The 18,965-nt window shown below is 39.0% G+C and overlaps 1 protein-coding gene across 1 annotated transcript in view; it reads left to right on the top strand.

Moving 5' to 3' along the window:
• Positions 1–18,731, top strand: part of adamts17 (ADAM metallopeptidase with thrombospondin type 1 motif, 17) — a 499,826-nt gene extending 481,095 nt beyond the window's left edge. Inside the window, exon 23 of the mRNA XM_049602805.1 lies at positions 14,904–18,731. Coding sequence (XP_049458762.1) covers positions 14,904–15,055 — 152 coding nt within the window. The 3' untranslated portion in view covers positions 15,056–18,731. The remainder of the gene's footprint in view (positions 1–14,903) is intronic.
• The last annotated feature ends 234 nt before the right edge of the window (positions 18,732–18,965 follow it).

Raw genomic sequence — 18,965 nt, 5'->3', positions numbered from 1 at the left:
AAGTATGGCACACACAGACAGAAACGGACACACACACACACACACACACACACACACACACACACACACACCAGTCCCTATCCCCCCTCCCTCTCTCTCTCTCTCTCTCCCCCTCTGTCCTCTTTCTCCCTTCTCTCCCTCTCTGCATGTTGAGAACTCGGCCGTCTATGTCTGTCTGTCTGTGTTTCTCATACATCTGCTGTTATTATACACATATGATTAGTGTCACATATGTATACAATCAGATATTAATTCAACATATTGTACTATAGTTGCCAGAATTATAATTATCATACTATTACTTTTATTAATGTTGTTGTAAGCTACATTATGTGCAATAAACATTTTGGAGCTACTTTGACAGACTGACAGTCTGATCCCTTTTCACAGTGTTATTAAGACAAATAAATATAACACGACAGAGGTTTGATTTGATCATCACACATGTCAAAGTTTCATGAGGTCACATGGCTTATGTCTATAACTTTCAAAATATACGCTCACACCACCTTCATAAGAACCCTTTACAGTTTTTAAAATTGAGTTTGACTTATGATTCTGGCTATTGTGGTACAACATGTGGGAAGTATATATTAATATCTGATAGTATACATATGTGACAATAATCATATGTGTGTAATAACAGGAGAAGTATGGCACACACAGACAGACACGGACACACACAGACACATAGAGACACACACACACACACACACACACACTCCACTCCCTATCCCCCCCCTCTCTCTCTCTCTCTCTCTCTCTCTCTCTCTCTCTCTCCCCTCTGTCCTCTTTCTCTCGTCTCTCCCTCTCTGCATGTTGAGAACTCGGCCGTCTATGTCTGTCTGTGTGTGTGTGTCATACTGCTAGTGTTATTATACTCATATTATTAGTGTCACATATGTATACAATCAGATTTTAATTCAACATTTGTAGGTCTTAGTTTATATTTGTGTCTGTTTGCTGCACTTAGATCCTCAAAGCAGCCAGTAGACCTCACTCAAGCTTTCACTAGGTCACATGATTTCAAATGAATATGGATGTGTTGTTTGATCATCACACATGTCAAAGTGTCATTAGGTCACATGGCCTGTGTCTACAAGTTTCAAAGTATAAGCTCACACCACCTTCATAAGAACCTTGCATTTTTAACCCTGTGGGCCCCCTTATAAAAAATCACACCTGTCCCCTTCGGAACGGTGTGAACAACAGAAAAATATTAAATTTTAACATATTTCTCTACATTTTTTTGCTTAAATCTTTTAAGCAACTTGTTCTCAGATTATGCATATCAAATATTCATTCCTTTTGAGGATTTTCACAATATATTTGCCATTTTATTTACATGAAGTCACTGTTACTTTAATGGAAAAAAAAAACATGAATTAAGATTAACTATATAATAAATGTTGGATGGATTTTTTTATTTTATTTATCACAGTCTGTGATATGTGAATGATAAATAACAACACCAATTTTGATGCATTATCATTTTTGGGGGCAGTTTCTATTTTTTCAATAAAAATACACACTGTTCCCCTCCAGGACATTTTTTTTATCTTTGTTGAAAAACAACCATAAAAATATTAATTTTTTTTTTTTATTTTTAACTCCTAGTCAGAGTATACATACCAAATATTCATTGTGGGTGTATGTATGAGAGAGAAAGACAGGGAGAGAGAGAGATAAAGAGAGAGAGAGAGAGAGAGAGAGAGAGAGAGAGAGAGAGAGAGAGAGATGGAGAAAAATAATAATGTAACCTTAAAGCAACCTGCAGCTCATAATTTGTAATTTTTAGCGACACAATTACACACACACACACACAAATTCCACTCCCTGTCCCCCCCCCCCCCTGTCTCTCTTTCTCCCCCCTCTGTCCTCTTTCTCCCTTCTCTCCCTCTCTGCATGTCGTTAACTTGGCCGTCGGTGTCTGTGTGTGTCATACTTCTACTGTTATAATACACATATGATTAGTGTCACATATGTATACAATCAGATATTAATTCAACATTTGTAGGTCTTAGTATATATTTGTTTCTGTTTGCTGCACTTAGACCCTCTCAACAGCCGGTACATATCACTCAAGCTTTCACTAGGTCACATGATTTCAATTGAATATGGATGTGTTGTTTGATCATCACACACGTCAAAGTTTCATTAGGTCACATGGCTTATGTACACAACTTGAGCTGGGGGATGACGGTGTGGGGGGACGACGGCGGGGGGCCGAGGTCCCTCCCAACGCTGCTTGCAGCTTTAATTATTCTTTCTTTCATCCGCCGCCACTTTAAACTGGAATTTGACCCCCTGAACATGCTCCAAAACTCACCAAAATTGGCACGCATGTCAGGACTGGCGAAAAATTTTATAACATGAAAAAATTAATCTGAAAAGTGCCAAAATGGGCTCTCTAGCGCCACCTATCAGTCTAGACCACTAAAATGGCCGCTGCAGCCAGCAGGAACGTCGTAGGAAGATCAAACCAAAACAGCCGTGTTTGTCTCATCAAGACCTACAAATCACGCACTCGCACCTTTGACCTAAATCCAACAGGAAGTGAGCTATTTCCTTTCAAAGTAACATTTTTCCTAAAAAAAAGAAATTCCTTTAAAAAACATCTCCTCCTACACCGTTTATCATATCGGCTTCAAACTCGCACAGATTATTGTTCAACGTGTCCTTATCAATTATTGTGCGTAACTTTTTCAATCCTCGACTGGTTTGGATGTTATGACGCGTTTCAGGTGATGTGCGCCAAAACCTCCTGAGGATTTGTTGTGCCACCTAGACACACGAAAATGCCCGGTGCGACGGGTAGGAACCACTTAGAAAGACCAAACCAAAACTGCCTCGTTCATCTCATAAAGACCTACAAATGTCGCACTGCAACCCCTGACCTAACTCCAACAGGAAATGCGCTGTCGGTCTTTGAATGTAAGATGGCGTTTTTCACAAATTCTGTTGATCAAAAATTATTTGCTCCTACACCGTTTATCATAACTGCTTCAAACTTGCACAAATTACAGCTCTACCCTGCTGAACATTACTTGTGAAGGACTTTGTCATAACTTGAACGGTTTGGATTTTAGAAGCGTTAGAAGGTGCAGGGCACAACTCCTCATGATGATCTCTGGAAGAAAAGATGAGGGCCAACACACTGTAAACCTCTGATTAAGGTCACATTTTTCAGTCCATAGACATACAAGCTTTATATTTTGTTCAGAACAAATTTATCTATCTGGTGATGCTTTCAGATTGAAGATGGGACCCACGGTTTGGGATCTGGAAGGATTTGTTTGAGAAATTTTCAAGCCATTCTGCTCTGTGTGTCAGCTGCAGCTCTCCTTAATTAGCATAACAAAGGCTTCACTCTGACAGTCTGTGTGTTAGAGTGAAGTGTGTATGTGTGTGGTCACACACACATGAGGTTTTAAATTACTTTAAAAATGACCTTTAAAGTATTTCCATTTCTTTTATCAATTTTATGTCTCTGAACTCAAGTGATTGACCTGGAGGGTTGCAGTAAATCACCTCATTTCAATTACAAGTCAGTAACCTTGTTACAAACATCAGGAAAGAATATACATCTTTGAGGAAATGTTACATTCAACAACACAGTAGCCTCATCAAACACTTTATTTTGATGTAATTGACAGAAAAATTAAATGCTGTGTTTTTGATGCATATAACATTATGTATACTTCGTGCAATCTGTAAGTTTGTCTGTCACAAACAGGAAGCATGTGAACATGTGAGATATGTCAATATGTCAGCAAACTCTCTCTCTCTCTCCCTCCCTGTCCCCCCATCTCTCTCCCTCTCTCTCTCTCGCTCTCTCTCTCGTGTCCTGTTACTGCATGTCAGTAACTCGGCCTTTTCTTCAGAGCGTTTGTGCTCCACTGTCTTGCAGGTTAACTTCTATCACAAACTGTCAAAGTTTCATTAGGTCACATGGCTTATGTCTTCAACTTTCAAAATATACGCTCACACCACCTTCATAAGAACCCTGTATTTTTAAACCTGCGGGCCCCCTTATAAAACATCACACCTGTCCCCTTCGGGACGGTGTGAACAACTAAAAAATATGAAATATTAATATATTTCTCTACATTTTTTTGCTTAAATCTTTGAACCAACTTGTACTCAGATTATGCATATTAAATATTCATTCCTTTTGAGGATTTTCACAATTTATTTGCCATTTTATTTACATATATATATATATATATGGAGAGAGAGAGAGAGAGAGAGAGACATGGAGAAAAAAAATAATGTAACCTTAGAGCAACCTGCAGCTCATAATTTGCAAATTTTGGCGACACAATAACACTCACACACACACACAAACACTCCACTCCCTCTCCCCCCTCTCTCTCTCTGTCTCTCTTTCTCCCCCCTCTCTCCTCTCTCTCCCTTCTCTCCCTCTCTGCTCGTCACTAACTGCCGTACTGCATATCAGTAACTCGGCCTCTTCTCCAGAGCCTTTGTGTTCCACTGTCTTGCAGGTTAACTTCTATCACAGCGGTGCCTGGATAGTGTGGTGTGTGTGGTTGTGTTGCTGCTGTGGTGTCAAATGCGTCCTGCTGATTCTGTTATCATTAGTCATTAGTCAAACTGAACTTGAAGTGCCTGTGCTGTCACCTAAGTACGTGGTCATTAATTAGCATAACAATGGCTTCACTCTGACAGACACAGGCCTATGTGTGTTTGTGTGTGTGTGTTGTTTGATCATCGCACATGTCAAAGTTTCATTAGGTCACATGGCTTACGTCTGCAACTTGAGCTGGGGGACGACGGGGGGGGGCCGTGGTCCCTCCCAACGCTGCTTGCAGCTTTAATTAGGGACCGAGCATAGAGGCAGAGGACTGCTCAAGGAGCAGTCCTCGCCGAAGGCGAGGACCCTCTTGTTTTTGCTGCGTGCGTTTATAAGTGACCGGGCCCAACAGTAGTGGACTACTCACAAAGAAGTCCTCGCCAAAGGCGAGGACCCTCCCTATAGTTTTTGCCGCATTTTTTCTCACTGACCAGTCCTCGCCGAAGGCGAGGACACTATTGTTTTTGCTGTGTTTATTATTATTATTATTCTTTATTCTTTATTCTTTTTTCCGCCGCCTCTTTGAACTGGAATTTGACCCCCTAAACATGCTCAAAAACTCACCAAAATTGGCACGCACATCAGAACCGGTGAAAAATTTTATAAAATGGTGAAATTAACCCCTAAAGTGTCAAAATGGGCTCTCTAGCGCCACCTAGGCACACAAAAATGGCCGCCACGGCCTGTAGGAACGTCGTAGAAACATGAAACCAAAAGTGGCGTGTTTGTCTCATCAAGACCTAAAAATCACGCGCTGACACCCCTGACCTAAATCCAACAGGAAGTGACGTATTTGCCCTTTCAAAGTAAGATTTTGCCTTAAAACTGCCTTTCCTAAAAAAATCATCTTCTCATACAGCGTTTATCCTATCGACTTCAAACTTGCACAGATTACAGATCAACTCCTTCTAATCAAAAGTTGTGCGTAACTTTTCATTACTCGCCGTTTGGATTTTGTGGCCTCCATAAGGTGAGATGTCAGAAAAACGTCCTGACGATCTTCGAAAGCTGTCCCATAGGAAATGAATGGCAGCAGGGGGGAGAAAGAGACCAATCCTTTGTGCTACAGACTCCATTCCAACTCTCAAATGTTGCCACAGGTCTCATCTATTCACTCATGTTTTCATCTTTTTCATATCTTTTATCGTTTTTGATCGGTGCCTCTCAAAGTACCATGAGCAAAAGTGGAGAAATTCTCAGTTTACAATGGGTGTGTATTGCACGGAATGCTGTGAGCTAGAGTGGAGAGGGCTCTAAAAATCGTCTAAAACTTTTGTCTTTAACTCGCTGCCATGGCCACAATTTTCACTGTACAGACACAATTTATACCACAAAACGTAGGAAAATTTGTCCAGCTCACAGATATGTTGACATGGAATCTCTCACACGTACACATTTTTGCTGAGTGGCTCCAAAGCGAAGGGAGCGCCGATTTTTTTCTCATTCACTCCCATGTAAACTCAGAGGAGAAATTTCTGGAAACAGCTTAGGTGCAACACATTTTAAACTCGCTCCCCTGACCACATTTTTGACTCGAGAAATATAAAACGCGGCACGTGCGTTCACGAGAATAGGCTGTCTCTCAAAATCACTTTATTTTCTTGATTGGACCAACGGTTTGGGTATGGGAAGGATTTGTTTGAGGAGTGAAAACCCATTATAAACAGCCTTTGGTGAGCTGCTCTCCTTAGCTGTCTGTGTGTGCCACAGGTGCTGACAAGTCATTAATCGCCACGACAACGGCTGCACACACACACACACACACACACACAGCCACACAGCTCTCTCTGTCTGTCTCACAATCTTTAAAGGACAGATTACAGCAGCAGAAACTTCATTTGAAACAGCAAATACACATTATTAACCCCTACAGTGCCAAAATGGGCTCTCTAGCGCCACCTAGACGCACTAAAATGGCCACTACAGCCCATAGGAATGTCGTATCAAGATCAAACCAAAACTGGTGTGTTTGACTTACAAATCACGCATTGACACCCATGACCTGATTCCAACAGGAAGTGAGCTATTTGACCTTTCAAAGTAAGATTTCGCCTCAAACGTGGTTTCAAGAAAACACATCTCCTCCTACACCGTTTATTTTATCAGTTTTAAAGATGCACACATGCCAGCTCAACTGCTACTAAACAGATCTTCTGTATAACTTTATCTCTCTCATCATCACATTATTTTCATGATTGGACCAACAGTTTGGACCAACATTTACACAGTAGATTTATTTTGTTTTGTGTTGTTTTTGTCGTCTCTTCCTCAAAATAAAGGAAGAGGAATCTGATGGGAAGAAATTCGCTCATCTAATTTGCATAATGTGACATCACTTGTACATACCTACAGCTACAGAAAGCATTCAAACATCAAAACGTTCAGCTCTGTAAGGATTTTCTGATGTTTGTGGCAATATGTCGACATAAGCTGGGGGCGGAAATGGGCGCGAGTGCGAGGTCCCGCCAAACGCTGCTTGCAGCTTTAATTATTATTATTTCTTTCTTCCGCCGCCTCTTTGAACTGGAATTTGACCCCCTAAACATGCTCAAAAACTCACCAAAATTGGCACGCACATCAGAACCGGTGAAAAATTTTATAAAATGATGACATTAACCCCTAAAGTGCCAAAATGGGCTCTCTAGCGCCACCTAGGCACATAAAAATGGCCGCCACGGCCTGTAGGAACGTCGTAGAAACATGAAACCAAAAGTGGTGTGTTCGTCTCATCAAGACCTAAAAATCACGCGCTGACACCCCTGACCTAAATCCAACAGGAAGTGAAATATTTGCCCTTTCAAAGTAAGATTTTGCCTTAAAACTGCCTTTCCTAAAAAATCTTCTTCTCATACACTGCTTATCCAATCGGCTTCAAACTAGCACAGATGACAGATCAACTCCTTCTAATCAAAAGTTATTCGTAACTTTTTCATTACTCGCTTAGTTTGGATTTTATGGCCTCCATAAGGTGAGATGTCAGAAAAACGTCCTGACGATCTTCCAAAGCTGTCCCATAGGAAATGAATGGCAGCAGGGGGGAGAAAGAGACCAATCTTAGGGCTTTTTCTAGCACTTACAGCGTCTCCATACTTTGTGCTACAGACTCCATTCCAACTCTCAAATGTTGCCACAGGTCTCATCTATTCACTCATGTTTTCATCTTTTTCATATCTTTTACCGTTTTTGATCTGTGCCTCTCAAAGGTGCGCTTACTTAATTACCATGGCAACCGCTGTCACACACAAACTCACAGAAACATGATGTCTGTGCGTTTCTAGATCTTACATTCAGACATGACAGAGGGAGCATCTCCATTTTAACCCTTTAGGTGCCAGAGTTAATTGAGGAAAATATTCCATTTTCATTTCAACTTTTCAAAAGGCTGTGGCTTGAAAGTGGTGACAGATAAAGGCATACTGTAAATGAGAAAACTATTCATCATGACCCAAAGTTTGTGATAGGAGTAAATTAACTCATCCAATTTGCATATTGTGGCATCACCAGCAGGCAGCCATATTGGATTTCATAAATCTCAGTCAAAAAACATTTTGAACACATTTACACAGTAGATTTATTTAGTTTTGTGTTGTTTTTGTCATGTCTTCCTCAAAATGAAGGAAGAGGAATCTGATGGGAAGAAATTCGCCCATCTAATTTGCATAATGTGACATCACTTGTACATACCTACAGCTACAGAAAGCATTCAAACATCAAAATGTTCAGCTCTGTAAGGATTTTCTGATGTTTGTGGCAATATGTTTGATATTTCTAAATAATTCACAGTGACGACATAAGTTGGGGGCGGAAACGGGCACAAGTGCGAGGTCCCGCCAAACGCTGCTTGCAGCTTTAATTATTATTATTATTCTTCCGCCGCATTTTTCAACATCAATTATCTTCAACATACTTCAACCGATTTAAACCATTCAAACTTCTTCTGATTCGGCTTCATTAGGACATTATCGGAAACTTTCAAATTTTTCCATAACGTTCATATTTTCCCGGGAATTCAACGTTAAAATTCCCACTTCTATTAAAGCGGATGGAGCCAAAACGGTTGGACCGCTACTAGTTCCACAAACTTCAACCGATTAAAACCGTTCAAACATGAAAACGTTCAGCTGAATTAGGACATTCACGGATGTATTCACTTTTTTCCTAACGTTCATACTTTCCGAGATATTTACGATTTTTCCCAAATCCTTTTCCCATTGGGAATGCATTACGGAATCCTCAAAAATCTAAAAATTTCACCTTTTTTCAAACTGTGACTACCCATTCATACTTTCAGCTAGAAACTCCATTCAAAATGGAAAATATTCATCATTTTGCTGACATTTTACATATGATTCAACTTTCCAATACCATTTAAGCTTTCAAAAATATTCAGCGTTTTCTAAAACTTTGTTATAATGGAAGTCAATGAGAAAATCCTTCAAACTCACTCATCTTCACCCACACATCACAAATTCATACATTGACGTAGAAACTCCATTCCAACTCTCAAATGTTGACGCTGTTGTCGACTTTCAGGAACTAATTCAAATTTTCAGTATCTAGACTTTATAATGGGTGTGTATTGCGTGAGCTAGAGTGAGTGATGTCATCACTAGAGTGAAGAGCAGCTGAAAATTAATCAAGAAATTTTCTCTTCAACTCGCTCATACGGCCACAATTTTCATTGTACATACACAATTCATACCACAAAACGTAGGAAAATTTGTCCTGCTCACATAAATGTTGACATGGAATCTGTCACACGTACACATTTTTGCTGAGCGGCTCCAAAGCGAAGGGAGCGCCGATTTTTTTCTCATTCACTCCCATGTAATCTGAGAGGAGAAATTTCTGGAAACAGCTGAGGTGCAACACATTTGTAACTCGCTCCTGTGACCCCATTTTGGACTCGAGAAATATAAAACTTGACACGTGCGTTCACGACAAGTGGCTGTCTCTCACCATCACTTTATTTTCATGATGGGACCAACGCTTTGGGTATGGGAAGAATTTGTTCAAGGAGTGAAAACCCATTAAAAACAGCCTTTGCTCCTCTGCTCTCTCATGAGCTGTCAGTGTGCCCCTCAAGCGCAGGCAAGTCAGGAATCGCCATGGCAACGGCTGCACACACAGACACGCACACACAGCCCTCTATTCATATTTGAATTTTCTCTTCAACTCGCTTATACGGCCACAATTTTCACTGCACATACACAATTTATACCACAAAACGTAGGAAAATTTGTCCTGCTCACAGAAATGTTGACATGGAATCTGTCACACGTACACATTTTTGCTGAGCGGCTCCAAAGCGAAGGGAGTGCCGTTTTTTTTCTCATTCACTCCCATGTAATCTGAGAGGAGAAATTTCTGGAAACAGCTGAGGTGCAACACATTTGTAACTCGCTCTGGTGACCCCATTTTGGACTTGAGAAATATAAAACATGACACGTGCGTTCATGAGAAGTGGCTGTCTCTCACCATCACTTTATTTTCATGATGGGACCAACGCTTTGGGTATGGGAAGAATTTGTTCGAGCAGTGAAAATCCATTAAAAACAGCCTTTGCTGATCCTCTCTCTCATGAGCTGTCTGTGTGCCCCTCAAGCGCAGGCAAGTCAGGAATCACCATGGCAACGGCTGCAGACACAGACACGCACACACAGCCCTCTACTCATACTTGAATTTTCTCTTCAACTCGCTCATACGGCCACAATTTTCACTGTACATACACAATTTATACCACAAAACGTAGGAAAATTTGTCCTGCTCACAGAAATGTTGACATGGAATCTGTCACACGTACACATTTTTGCTGAGCGGCTCCAAAGCGAAGGAGCGCCGTTTTTTTTCTCATTCACTCCCATGTAATCTGAGAGGAGAAATTTCTGGAAACAGCTGAGGTGCAACACATTTGTAACTCGCTCTGGTGACCCCATTTTGGACTTGAGAAATATAAAACACGACACGTGCGTTCACGACAAGTGGCTGTCTCTCACCATCACTTTATTTTCATGATGGGACCAACGCTTTGGGTATGGGAAGAATTTGTTCGAGAAGTTAAATCTCCTCTAAAAGAGCTCTCTTCTCTGTGTTCTGTCTGTCTGTCTCTCTCTGCTCTTCTGCCAAGTGCACCTAGTTTATTACCATGGCAACCGCTGTTCCACACAAACTCACAGAAACATGATGTGTGTGTGTGTGTGTGTGTGTGTGCGTGTCTACATCTTACATGCAGACATGACAGGGGCAGAATCTCCATTTTAACCCTTTAGTTGCCAGAGTTATTTGAGGAAAATATTCATTTCAACATTTCAAAAGGCTTTCGCTTGAAATTGGTGAGAGATAAAGGCATACTGTAAATGAGAAAACCATTCATCATGACCCAAAGTTTGTGATGGGAGTAAATTAACTCATCTAATTTGCATATCGTGGCGTCACTAGGCGGCGGCCATATTGGATTTCATGAATCTCAGTAAAACAGCATTTTATTTGCACAACAGATTTCTTTTGTTTTGTGCTGTTTTTGTCGTCTCATCCTCTAAATAAAGGAAGATGAATCTGATGGGAGTAAATTAACTCATCTAATTTGCATATTGTGGCGTCACTAGGCGGCAGCCATATTGGATTTCATGAATCTCAGTAAAACAGCATTTTATTTGCACAGCAGATTTCTTTTGTTTTGTGCTGTTTTTGTCATCTCATCCTCAAAATAAAGGAAGATGAATCTGATGGGAGTAAATTAACTCATCTAATTTGCATATTGTGGCGTCACTAGGCGGCGGCCATATTGGATTTCATAAATCTCAGTAAAACATTCAAATATTCTAATCGTTCAAACTTTATTTTATCAAAGGCAGCTATTCAGTGTGGAGTCAGCTTTTCAACAAACTTTCAAACATTCAAATCATTCAAACTTCATTGTATTCAAGGCAGCATTGCAGCGTGGCTTCAGCTCACAGCATTCACACCCGCAATTTCTTCAGAAATTGCTTCTCTAGTTATTATTGTTATTCATTACTATTACTGTTGTCATTATTGTTATTATTATTATTATTATTATCGCAAAAACTGTAAGTTGGCATTTCTGTTTATTTATTTTATTATTATTATTATTATTATTTTTGTTTGATTGTTTGTTTATTCATTTCTATTATTGTTATTGTTTTTTTCCTTTTGCCTGTCTGTTAACTGTAGTGTTTATTATATTATTGTTAGTATTATTATTATCACTGTTATTATTATCATGCTTTATAACTATCACTATTGTCATAACTATCATAATTATCTTTGTAACAATGCAACTGTTAATACTGTTAGTTGTACTCTCAAGTGATACACACATGCGCATACACACACGCACACACACACACGCGCATAAAACCACAAACATCGTTGTTTGTTGTTCTCACTTTGTCTGTCTGTCCATGTCACTGTATTGTCCTATTGCACAATTAAAATTAAAAAAATAAATAAATAAATAAAATAAAATAAAATAAAATGTCCAACTTTACAGCAGAAATAAACGTTTACAGCCTGGTACAAACAAGAGTTTTGGTCGCTATAGCTAATTTCAACATTCCAGCAGCTGTACCTGTGGTGAATTTTTATATAACTCAGCTGATAACATTTTATTAAGGCTTACAGTTAAGCATATTTAAGAGCAGGCCTCTTTGAAAGACAAGCTGTCTGCTGATAGTGTCCTCGGCTCCTCAGCCAGATCCACCCTTTGCTCCTCTGTAGCCCCATCCTCTGGTCACCTCTGGCTCCAATAAAACAAGATGGCAACAGCCTTAATATTGACCTCAAAGTTTAAAACAGGAGTCCGAAAACCAATGGGTGACGTCACAGTAGTTAACGTCCATTATTTTTACAATAGTTTATGTAAGAGTAGAGCTCAGAGGCTAACTGAAGGCCGTTGACCAAACACAAATTGAAATAATGTGCAGCTTGTTACATTAACAAAGCTAAGAAATGATCATTTTGCTGTATCTATCAGGATGTTTTAAAGGTAATTTGTTGGGAATTTTCACTGAGTCATTAATTTGGCAGAATTGATGCAATTTTAAGATTTTCTTTAAAGCACAAGCAAAATTTACAACCGGTTTAGGCCTGTTGCCTGAGTATGAGTAAGAATCATAATGCCTGAATTGAAATCAATCAGTCAATCAATCAATCAATCAATCTTTATTTATAAAGCACTTTTCATACAAAAATGTAGCACAAAGTGCTTTACATGGTTTAAATGATTTGGGAATTTAAACATGTTACAGAAATCAATTAAAATAGATATTTCGGATAAATCAAAATATCATTTGATTTAAATGTAAAGGTATTCACTGTATCAATGAAATAAACAACACTTAACTGAAGGAAAACTCAACTAATATCAACTTCATTTATTGTCACGTGCACATAGCTACACTAACCTGTGTCTCTTGGCTGACAAACAGTAACTGCCTAAGTGAGCCCTACAGCATTTATTTACTACCGTAGACACAGTCTAGGCCAGGGGTCTGCAACCTTTGCCATTAAAAGAGCCATTTTTGACCAAGAATAATTTGAAAAAATCTGTGTGGAGCCGCAAAACATGTTTCAGCCTTATAATCAAGGTAAATAGCCTATTAAGTCTAAATTAGCGTATACTTATGGTCTAAATAAGCATCTGTTAATATGTTTTACCACAAGGTGGACACTGTGCAGGGCACTATTTATGATAATTTGGTACTTAAATTTTGCAGAGCTGGCAGTGAGAGCAAACAAATCTGTCCACGCACTACCACATTCTCTATTTTATTCAATTTACTTTTTTGGATTTGCTATCCATAGCTAACCAGCCACTGCTATCCAGTGATGGACAGTATTGTTTCGCCTAATCTGATAATCAGCTGGAGACTGTAAACTGAATTGCGCTATTTTGGGACAAATGAAGTTGTTTGAATTGAATTGAATTGAATTGAATTCATGAAGGCTCCCCTATAGAGCAATGGTCTGGCCCACTCATGCATTCACATGCATGGTAACCACTACCACTGTTTATTGAAATCACCCTCTTATTTCAACAGCAGTGGGGCGATATATCACAAATAGCCTACTCATTTTTAATCAAACACAGGGACACAGGGACAGGCAGACAAAGGATCAAAGTCTTGTAACTTGCGAGACAGGGCTAAATATTTTTAGGTCTATCAAATGAAACATGATGGACAAATGCTGAGGTTAGCTCAACTTAAGCAGATTGGCGTGCAAGTCAGTCACAATGACAAGCGCAAACTAATACACACCAGAGCTGGAAGACCCATCTTCTGGTGCCGGGTGTGCCGACCAGGTACAACAGCACCAAAGAGGGAGGTGTTAAAGAGGGGGACAGTTGGTGTTGCTCCAGCATTGTGGAGGATGTGAATGGAAAAACATACAATATGCTAATGCATATTTGACAGCATCATCCACATGTGCCAATCACTGGGACAAAAAGCAAACAAACTGGAGCCTGTGTCCTTATTCCCACAGATTTCAAGCAGCCTTCATACACAAAAGCAAAATGAGATACGCTAAGACATTGTTGGGTACATGAATGGAAACACACTGAACATGCTAATGCACAGTACAGCATCTTGTACATGTGCTGATCACGGGCACCCTTCCATAAGATGGGACAAAAAAACTTGGGGGGATATTGTTCTGGTGGTGCACTGATGGAAGTGGTGCGGTGTGGATTAATGAAAAATAAAAACAATAACAGTTTATTTTTCAGGTGGTTACTGCATAATGTGACATTGTAAATGTAATGATATTACACCAAATGCTATTGGTAAGCATTGGTGAACAAATACTTAATAAATAAATCAACACTTCAAAACACCTATTTTATATACAAACTGTGTAACCGTACAAATTGAACAAATTACATTCCGCATGATAAATTTTACTCAACACCATTTTCCCCCCATCTGTGGTTAATGCCATGACATCATAGATGATGTCCACAAGAATATAAAAGCATAGTGAGTGCAGTAACTCAAGGTTAAAGCAACAAATAACTAAATAACACAAAGAAACCTAGGATAGATGGGGTGTTTTTTCAGTGGTACATACAGTAGAGAAGATGGTACACTAGCCTAAACAACAACAACAAAAAATTAAACAATTAACAAACATGGTTAGAGCTTTGAAAGGTGTGAATGATGTCTTCTCACTTACTTTGTCCTACAGTGGCAAACCACTAGTATTGGTATAGTATTTTATTGTTTAGGTTGGAGGACTTTGACACTGTAATGCCAGGCACTTGACTTGCTGCCTCTCTTCTGCCCCCCAGCTTCTCTGACCTACAAATGCATGGGGGACCAGTGGACAGTGTACTGTCGCGTGATCCGAGAGAAGAACCTCTGCCAGGACATGAGGTGGTACCAGCGCTGCTGTGAAACCTGTAGGGACTTTTATGCCAAGAGAATACTGCACAAGACCTAATGATCAAATGCACCTACTTTTCCTCCACATAACACTCCTTTTTGTGTATGTTTTTAATGTTGTTGAATGTTAAGATAAAATAATGGCGAGAAAACAACTTATATTACTGATAAAACTTTTTGTATTTAGAAAAGAAAATGGCAAGTACACATACATATACATTTTTAATAGTCTCCTGAGCTTCTAGATTTGTTTAAGACTTGAAAATTTCCTTTATTTCTTTTGCTGCACACCAAACAAATAAATGGCCATTATAATGCCAATCCAGATGGCTTAATCGCAAAGAAACATCAACAGTAAACGCTTGACTTTGAAGCAGACTTATTCTGACCGGTCTTTAAGATTAGATGGGATTATGAGTAAACCAGAGCGATTCCCTTTGCTATCTTTTTCAAATATTCTCTCCATTGTGTCTTATACTCTGTTGTGTTCTATTATAGCTAATTGTTGCAATGTCAAATAACTAGTAAATAGGTTTATACACACACACACACACATATATATATATATATATATATATATATAAATATATATATATACAGTATATATTTATGATACTTAAGTATTAATTAACTATACTGTTATGTGTAAGTATTGATTGGGAGCCATGGTAAAATGCTGTAGGATTACATTGACCCAGCTAATGATAGGAAACACACTGATCTACAGGTCTGTTTGAGAGCCATGGATAGATGATGAAGCAGAGCATGGTGCAAACATGAACATACACTCATGGGTGCATGGTTGTAGGCTTGGGCAGTATGTATTTTTTCATACCTTACTAAATTTCACCTGTTATCCTTATTAAACAGGAAACACACCTTCTGAATTCATGTTTCTATCAAGCAGCATCTCTTTAGGGGAAAGAAAATGAAGCCAAGAAGTGCCGCTTGAAGCCGGCTCCAGAGACCAGTCAGTCCGCACAGACCCCCATGTTAAAATGTCCAACTTTACAACAGAAATAAGTCTTTACAACAGTTTACAGTCTGGTAGAAAAAAAATGAAAAATTTATATTAAGGCTTAAAGTTACTCATAATTAAGGGCAGGCTGCTTCGAGTGGCAGGCAACTGATACTGTCCTCAACTTCTCAGTCAGATCCACCCTTCATTCCGCTACAGTGCCAGCCTCCACAAACTAATGGGTGACACCGCCGTACAATTCATTTTTAAAGTCTATGACTTCTCTCTTTCACAGAATCAGGACTAGCGTAAATGCCTTGTAAACTCATCATAAAACACACTTAATTCCAATTTGACAGAAGCAAGATAATCTCACCTGTTAACTGTTTAGTGCACTGTTATTTAGTTGGTACACTGTTCCAACAATCACCAGTCCTGGTTTGGTCAAATTAAACCCTTAATTCAGTGATTTAGATGTGAAAATGTGCTGTTTTCCCCATGGTCTCTCTCTGCCTTAGCCTGTTATTTACAGTCCTGTCACATTATCCCTAATGCTGGCACTCAGCTCAGCTGCCTCATGCATCAATAGAGACTGACCTCTGGGTGTGTGTGATGTTCATTATATACGTTAAATCAGCCTCTCCATATGAGTTTAATAGAAAGCTGAGCTTCTGTATTTTTGACAGTATTGTAAATCATACAGTTGGGATTTATAAATACCCTGATATACTGTAATACCGCCCAAGCCTACATGGTTGTTTTCTATCAGATGCAGTCCAATTGTTATTACTGTCTATTCTAAGATTTATCAAAATTCACCACCTAGATAAACTATGCAAAATCTTCTTCTGCAGTTCTAGTTGTTAGTCCTATAAGTGGGGATTAGTATAAGCAGAAATTCATACAGTAGGAGCAGTGAGAACTAACACCTCTCATTGGCTATTTCAGTATTTGTCATCCTGACAGTAGATATGGTATAGCTTGCCTAAATCTGTCAATTGCTGTGATCCCTCAAGTCATAAACATGTCACTTCCCACTGTGGACTCAAGGGAGGGCTGTTGTGATTCTGTTTGGTAGCAGGCCAACCGTGGCTGTCAGGCATTCCAGCTTCCTTTAGAGCACAGACCGTTGCTCTGTAGACATGAGCTGTTAGCTAGTACACATAAAATGAAATTATGTTCATGTAGAAATTAAATTTAAAGAAAAGTAAATTATTTAAACTATTTCTTTCTTTGCTTTTTACACAATTTTGTCCCCTTTTTCAAATCACAGTCCAGAGTGTGGTGGTAATGGACCTGAGCTTAAGCTGTTTGGTAACTGATAAAAACAAGAATAAAAAGAAGAACTTCTGCACTTTAGTTCAAACAGTAACAGTTAAGCTAGCAAACAACTATTCATAAACTAATTCATAATAACTAAATCTTATCAACATGGTGATCCTTTGAATGAATCTATGGAATAGTCATTACATACAGTGTCAGGTAGGGTGACCAGACGTCCCAAAAAATTCAGGACAGTCCCGAAATCCAAGCAGTTGTCCCAAATCCCGAATCTTGCCCTAATTGTCCCGAAAATGACACTAGAGCAGAGTCTGGAGTAGTTATTGCTTGATAAAACATTAAAAACTGATCATGGTGGTTGAGTCGTCCTGCAGTTCCCGCTGGCTGCACATTGGTTGCAGCAGTTCCTACATGAACTATGGGTGTTGTAGTTTTTAAATTGTGTACAGTAGTGGCGATGAAGTAGTAGATGAAGAAAGCGCAAGTTGCAGCCGCGAGGACAGGGAAAGCGCAGGCTGCCACGAGAAGGAGTGATTTGCACATTGCAGTGCAGCCCCTTGTTCTAACTGTTCAAAACTGTTCAAAACTGTTCTACAAACTGATACTCCTGTAATGAATGTACCAGGCGTCTTTTATTTTGTTAGTTGTTTTTTTTTATTGAGTTTAAAGGACAAGTGCACTTACATTGATCACTTCCATTGAATAAAACGAGAAATTAGAAAAGAGGAAAAGATTGAAAAAAATTGTGAAAACTCAATTAGGGAACTGCTCACAGACATATCGTCTCTGTGTGTTTTTACATCTATTGTTGCTTTAATTTGCAGCTATGATTTTAATGAAGCTGACATGTCATGATGACAGTCACTAGCAGCTGCTGTTCAAACATATCATCACCCTTGCAACCCTTTCCAGTTAGTCATGGAGCTTACATGCAATAACAATAAAAACCTTACCCAAAGGATTAAATGGTGCTATACTATGACCTGTTTCACAATTGTGAAATTCAGCTCAGTCATTGTTAACAGTTATCTGTTTTTGTGTGTTATAGGTTTATTTAATATTATGGCCTTGTATTGATGAGTCTTTTTTTGCCAGTGTAGTGCAACTTTTCATAATTATTCCTGTACTGTACTTTTTTTGTTGCACATACAGAATGTGTAGTACATGAACTGCCACTACTTGTATTTCATGGTGCTGATTTGGAACTGAGTAAATCATCTGTTCATACAGCCATTAAACCATTTATCTGTTACTCTGTGTAGTCACACTATATCTGTGCTCTCATCCACTGTGTGACCAAAATTCATCACACCATTCTGCTGCATTTCTATTCTATTTCAAGTCTACTGTAAACTGATTCTCATTCTGTCGTTATGTAATAAATGATGAGATTTTACATGGGAAAACAAAGATGTGGATTTGCAATTCAATCAGAGTGCCGACTGCCTTCCTTCTCCTCCTGTCCTCACAGCACATTGCCATAGACTGTAGTATTGCAAACAATTAAATGCCTAACAAATCACTTTTGTAAATAGATAACATTTTTAGATATTCATATTATTATTCATTCATTATTATTATACATACATCTTTTTTAAGGCATCTGTAAATTCTTTCAATCTAAAAAAATTTATTAAGAAGCTGAAAGATCAGGAAGAAATCTAGTAAGTGGACCTTGATTCGTATGAACCATCAAGCTCAACACTTCTTAATTAGTTTTAAATAACAG

The sequence above is a fragment of the Epinephelus fuscoguttatus genome, linkage group LG2 (assembly GCF_011397635.1).
Source record: "Epinephelus fuscoguttatus linkage group LG2, E.fuscoguttatus.final_Chr_v1".
In the NCBI taxonomy this organism is placed as follows: domain Eukaryota; kingdom Metazoa; phylum Chordata; class Actinopteri; order Perciformes; family Serranidae; genus Epinephelus; species Epinephelus fuscoguttatus.
The sequence above is the reverse complement of the archived record's forward strand: the minus strand, read 5'-3'. Positions and strand labels throughout refer to the sequence as shown.